A 6,604-nucleotide genomic window follows, 5' to 3' on the forward strand; every position below is an offset into this window, starting at 1 on the left:
TATTTCATTACAACAAACTGTTATGAAAAAATACACACTGCCAACTTGGAATCACTATTTGTAATTTATTCATCAAATAGAATGTATTAATAAAATAAAGTAACATACTTATTTGGATACTAACGTTTGTCTTTTTATGTTTTTGTCTTTCATTTTTATAGGCCATTATTTAGAAAAGTGGGGAACGTTTGGAAAATGGCCAGATTCAGACCTGCTTAAGAACATAATTTTATATGTCATGATAACACACATTAACCACAGTGCCACAGCTAAAATGATCCAAGGACTGACCAAATGCCCAAAAAAAAACAATATGAACAAGAGGAAAGACCAGAGAAAAGCTGGAATATAAAGTGCTGACAGATGTAAGTGGGACTGTTACAGCAGACACAGCCTTTGTTTAAATTTTCTCTAGCTTTTTACATGATTAAAAAAAAGCATTACAGTTTGTTATAAGTTATCCGGCATTCAGAGTTTGGAGTCAGGGTTGCGGGGGGTCATGTGGGAGGGGCAGAGTCCCAAACCATTTCCATACACACTTATGAGAAACATACGTTACATTCTGGTGAAGAGGAACCGAGACTGTTGCACTTCCCCCCAGTCCCCCCAAAATACACACACACATTGATTCTGCCTGTGCCAAAAACATCTTTTTTCAACTCCCCTTTTTCTTCAGTCACTCCTACCATTCTTCCATCTCTCCAACCCTCCCTCTCCTTCTCTCTCTCTCTTGCTGGAACGTCAAGGGTGAGATTGTAAGTACTCAGCTTAGGCACAGATCACCACTGGACAGGGCAGAGAGAGGAGGGTGGAGAGAGAGAAAAAGAAGGGAAAAGTTTAATACAGGTACAAGTAGAAGAAGAATGGGCAACTAGGGCATTAAACTGTATTTTAGCACCCTGAAAGCCTCCTAAAAAAAGGGAAAGAAAGTACAATAGAAAATAGAGTAGGTGTGAGGTATGGGCTGTCCAGTTCTTTGTGTTATTCTGCTGCCCTCATTACTGTGCCTCTACGGGGTGCAGACTCAGGACTTGAGAGAACGGGATGCACTCTGCAGGGAGGATGGATGCTTTGTGCTCCATTTTCAGCGCAAGATCTTTCTGGAGGCTTGGCGGAGCTGCAAGGAATTCGAAGGGAACCTGGCCACCATCAGGCATCCAAAGGAAGCAGCAATAGTGAAGGAGCTCTTCTCGAACGTGGAACTGAGACAACACCACAGAGGCAAGGCAAATATCTGGATTGGCCTTCAGAGACAACCCCGACAATGTTCACCCACCCGACCCCTGCGTGGCTTCTCTTGGGTCACTGGAGATCAGGACACCCAGTACACCAACTGGCTACAAGAGGACTCGGCCAGTACCTGCTCATCCCCACGATGTGTGGTGATGTCTTACAGCACTGCGGCCCATGAGCAAGGACATAATCTGAAATGGAAGGATGGACCTTGTTCGATTTCAGTGGACGGCTACCTGTGCAGGTACAACTTCCGAGGCATGTGTACAGCTATTGCTAGCGAGGGAGGTGGGAATACACTGTATAGTACCCCTTTTAACCTGCTGAGTACCCTCTTAACACATATCCCTTTTGGATCGGTAGCAGCTGTACCTTGTCCTGCTAAAGATGACCAGTCAGTTCTGTGCACACAAAAGGAAGATGGAACTGTTGGTTGGAACAGGGAACCACCTTTTTGCTCTGATACGCCTAAGACAAGCTGGTGCGATAAAGACAACGGAGGTTGCCATCACTTCTGCTTTGAGGATGACTTGCACTACTATTGTTATTGCAATGATGGCTATCTCCTGGCTGAGGATGGGGTAAGTTGCTTTCCGTCTGACCCTTGCAATGGGGCTCCATGTGAGTTTGAGTGCTTGCGTGTGATGGATGGCTACCGCTGTGCTTGTCCTGATGGCTTCATGCTGGCACCTGATGAACGGGGCTGTATAGATGTCGATGAATGCCTACAGAGTCCCTGTGAGCATATCTGTGTAAATGCGCCTGGAACCTTTGAGTGTCGCTGCCGGGATGGCTACCGACAAGATGAAGAGGGTGCTTGTGAAGATGTGGATGAGTGTTCGGACAACCCGTGTGAGCATGCGTGTGAGAACACATTGGGCTCCCATATTTGCCACTGCCATCTTGGTTTTGCCCCATTACAAGAGGACCAGAGTCAATGTCATGACATTGACGAATGTCAAATTGAAGGAACATGTGAACAGATGTGCATCAATTATAATGGAAGCTTTGAGTGCTACTGTGAAGAAGGTTATACTCTTCAATCTGACCAATATTCCTGCAGACCCATCGGGGAGGACTTGGAGACTCCCTCAACCACCGTCTCCAACCCATGGATTACTCACAACCCCATTTGGGAATCAGAGGATCCTGCATACCCATGGCACCCTCCACCTGATTCTGATTGGAACTGGCAGACTGAGCTGCCCAATGTGGAGACAGTTCCGACAGACCTGATTTCGACAACTGAAGAGGAACCTGAAAACACTACACCGACTGAAAGCTCCCCTGAGGTCATTAATGTTAATGTTGACCTTAATCCAGAGCAACCAGTTCATAATGCTTTTTTTCCACCAGCAATTCTGACACCCACACCAGACTATTATGAGGATGAGAGCACCACGGTTCCCACAGTCCTCCCTTCCTCCACAGCTTCAGGCGGCGCTTGGAATTGGCTCTGGTTCAGCTCAACCCAAACAAAGCCTGAGACACAGGAAACTGCAAAGAACCCTCTTGACCTTTTTGGAGAATATGAGTTTTATGAACAAGACCATGATAATACTGACATGTATGATGATGAATCAACCACCTTTGGTCCAGGGCAACAAACTTCCACCCTGTTCCCAATGCAGTCACGAGGAATAGAGGAGGTCATTATTGATAATGACAACAGCAGTAACCAGAGCCAAGGAACCAGCTGGTTGCTAATCGGATTGCTAGTCCCACTTTGCATCTTCATTGTGGTGATGGTGGTCCTGGGCATTATCTATTGTACTCGCTACACAGTTAAACCACAGAACAGGAACACCAGCGATTGCTATCACTGGATTGCTGGTGCTGGTGATAAAGCGGCTACTGACATATCTGGTAGCGTAACTAAATCCCATGTTTAAGCAAGTAGGACTGTGACAGGACAGTGTGACATATGTAAATAAACTTTTGTAACTTCACAGTAGCGAGAGTTCCAAGAGGAATTTGATAAATTGAGGGTAGCGCCCCATCCTTTCCCTTTGACATTTTTTAATCCATGATTATTTATGGATGTTTATCTGGACAATCTGCTAAGCGAGAATTGGGAGGTGGGGGGCAAGGAGGAATGACTCTAAAACCACTGAGCCTCATTCTCTGCTGTCCTCAAGAGGCAATAAAAGTTATTCTACTGTTGGTCACACTGATCTTTTAATTTGCGAAACAGTTGCTCAACAATCACATGGCAACTAAGAGAGCATACTTAATAGATGAGGATACTTGGTTGAGTAATGTAGGTTATTTATTTTTCATTTTGAAGGAACTTTCCTCATGTCTTAAGAGATTTGTTCTGTAAGAAGCCATAATTTCAGTCCATTTTGACAATGTCAAGATTTTTATTCCCTGTTGTAAATTCAGTCTGATCCAGACAAAGAAAAAAGGCTTTCTATCATATTTGTTAAATGCTGTTTTAACCAAACTGTGCCTAACAAGTCTTGTAACAAGAAGATTTGAAAATGCTTTCTAAACATTGTGTGTTTAATGACAGTAATCTGACAAAAATTGCTCTGAAATCAGTTATTTAGAGGTTAGCATGCATGTAGACAGTCTGGTCATTATGCCACACTGTGAGAGTGAAGTTAGTCATAATTCACAAGCATTATGAAATGTCAAAACAAGCAGTCAGACAGTCATGTACCAATGGCTTTCCTTGATCGGTTGCAGTATTATGTTTTGATATTCTTGAGGATATGTGAAGGTAAGGTACAGATAAACTTGTTTAAACCACAAACCACCAAATTTCCTGCTCTAACTACTACTTGATTTTTTTAAAACTGTTTATTAAAGTGCTCAATAAGGTTTAAAAGTTTGTGTCTTCATTGTTTGAGACAAGCAATATTTGTTTTTTGATGCTATGGCTAATGCATTCCTTCAAAATCAAGAGGAAAGTTGTGGTTTAATTTGTAGAATTTGCAGTTTTTTTAAGGGTAAGAGTAAGGATGTAAGGGTTTGCTCAGTTCTATAAAAGTAACTGTGCCTTCATCTTATTCTTAATGTGTCCCATTGCTGAGTACACATGTTCTGTACTCAGTACCAGCTGATTATCCAATCAGATAAATCTGACCAGACATCAGAGAGCTCCTTACTGTCATGCAGTGTTGTGGATAATTGACGTGCTCAGCCTTTACATCATCACAGGGAAAGCACTCTGGTGTAATCGCTTGAAAACTGACAGCTTCCTACATGTTTTGCTCTTGTGTTTACAGTTCTGTGTGACATGTCTTTAGATTCATCTTTGGGTGGTCAGATAAACTGGGGGGCAGGTAAACAGTAAATAATAGTGAATAAATACTATTCAGCATGCATGCTTTAAATTGATCATAAATTACAGTAAAAACTTCAACATTGTTACAAAAATTAACAAAAAAATAAATCCTGTTCTTTTTAACTTTCTATTCCTCAAAGAAAAAATGCATTGTGGTTTCCACAAAAACATTAAGCAACACTGCTTAACTGTTCAACATTGATGATAATAAGAATAATGATAGAGAATGATAATAAGTTTCCTGAGCACCAAATCAGTATATTAGAATGGTTTCTGAAGGATCATGTTACACTGAAGACTGGATTAATGATGCTTTGCATATAAATTACATTTTATAATATGTTAAAAAATAGTTTTTATTGAGATTGTATTTCAATAAATGCAGCCTTGATGAACAGCAGTGTATACAGTTACAGTGACTCTAAAAGTCTCAAAATTGCATTGCAATAGGCGTCTGCTAACAACCGATGCTGGATTTTTAATCAAAACTGACACAGTTTTGCTATTACTTTTGACCAAGTGGTCTTAAAGTGTCCTTGCAGAGCAACTAGAATACTTTTGACTAAATTCTGAACACTTATTCAGTGTACCTCATATTCCCTATGTTTTGGGGGCCAAATGTCCCCACAAGGATAATAATACCAGTAAATTTTGACCTTGTGGGGACATTTTTTGATCCCCATAAAAAACAACATTATAAATCATACAGAATAGTCTTTTTGAAAATCTAAAATAGCAGAACGTTTTGTGTGAGGGGTAGGGTTAGAGTAAGAGTATAGAAAATACAGTTTATACAGTATAAATCATTATGTCTATGAAGAGTCCCAATAAAACATGGAAACTCTATGTATGTGTGTGTGTGCATGAGAGAGAGAGAGAGCACCCTATCTTGCTTGAAAGTAAATGTTTATAATTCAGTGATATTTACATTTTTATTTGTGACTTAAGTGTCCATATACTTTTGGGGTTCCTGTACTTGTATTTAATTCTGTAACTGATCATAAGACTGGTGTTTAAATGTTGCAAAAAACTAATATAAAAAGCATTATGGCTAAATGTCAGTATCTGATACACATGATTGTCTTCATGCAAATTAAAAAAGCATATCATATTATTTCTTGGGAACAATTTATACAAAACAATGTATAGCCATTGCTAGAAATCATTATGCTTTCTTAAAGGCATTTAACTAATTCTTCAAATAATCACTTTAAATAATCTAATCAACCTTCCATTATAATTACTAATGTCAGTTAAACAATCGCTCACAGTAATGAGTTTTATTTCAAAGGCTTGCTGATTGTTTGTGTTTGCTTTGTGCCCTCTGGCATTCTCACATTTAGCACAGTGATAAGCAACTGGGTAAAGATTTCTTCAAAGGAAAATGTTGGAGTATATCATGGCCCCTCCTCATTCCACATTCCACAGACACCTCTTTTAAATTCAGCAGTGCATTAGGAGAGGGAATGGACCGATTTATGTTATGTATTCCAAAGAGTGTTAGGCATCACTGGCTTAGCTGTGTGTCTGCGTGTGTTTGATTGCATGCATAACCAGTCTTACGCTCTCCTGCCTTTCCGATAAACAACCTGTCAGCTGTATCAATTAAGGAAGAATTATTATTGGAGCACCGTTCCTACATTCCACGCAACCTATAGGATCATTTTCAAGTAATTTTATGCCTCGTTTCCAGCACCTATGGAGGCTGATATGGCTCATTAAAAACGCCCCGTGATTTCAGTCTGACATTCCATATCCTGTGCACATTGTAGCAACAGCAATTTCACTATAATAGACGTTACTGTATTTTGTCTAATGTAGTAAAATAAATATTAAAGCTGCAGTCCGTATGTTTTGCCTCTTTGTCGCCATCTCTGTTTGAAGCCTGCAATCGCAGCTGTTTGCGGAATTATCTTCCTTGCGTGGGTTGCAAGTCGGCACGGCTCCAGCGCGGATGAATCTAATGTTTTGAAGAGTATGTGTGGCAGTCAGTCACCGCACCGGTGTGGATATTTACTGTATTTCGCCATAACAGATTCTAGCCTACGTCTTGGAATATATGACCCAAATAAGAATTTT

The 6,604-nt window shown here is 40.5% G+C and overlaps 1 protein-coding gene across 1 annotated transcript; it reads left to right on the forward strand.

Annotated features, from left to right (window-relative positions):
* Positions 1–742: 742 nt before the first annotated feature.
* On the forward strand, positions 743–4,025 carry LOC107597890 (endosialin-like). The gene has a single exon (XM_016289090.1). It carries the CDS (start codon positions 960–962, stop codon positions 3,123–3,125), a length of 2,166 nt encoding a protein of 721 aa, XP_016144576.1. The 5' UTR covers positions 743–959; the 3' UTR covers positions 3,126–4,025.
* The last annotated feature ends 2,579 nt before the right edge of the window (positions 4,026–6,604 follow it).

The sequence above is a fragment of the Sinocyclocheilus grahami genome, unplaced genomic scaffold (genome assembly GCF_001515645.1).
Source record: "Sinocyclocheilus grahami isolate Dianchi unplaced genomic scaffold, SAMN03320097.WGS_v1.1 scaffold240.1, whole genome shotgun sequence".
NCBI classification, from domain to species: domain Eukaryota; kingdom Metazoa; phylum Chordata; class Actinopteri; order Cypriniformes; family Cyprinidae; genus Sinocyclocheilus; species Sinocyclocheilus grahami.

Bases quoted from the DNA above. Each gene is read 5' to 3' on its own strand.
- LOC107597890 (XM_016289090.1), top strand. From the start codon at position 960: ATGGGCTGTCCAGTTCTTTGTGTTATTCTGCTGCCCTCATTACTGTGC.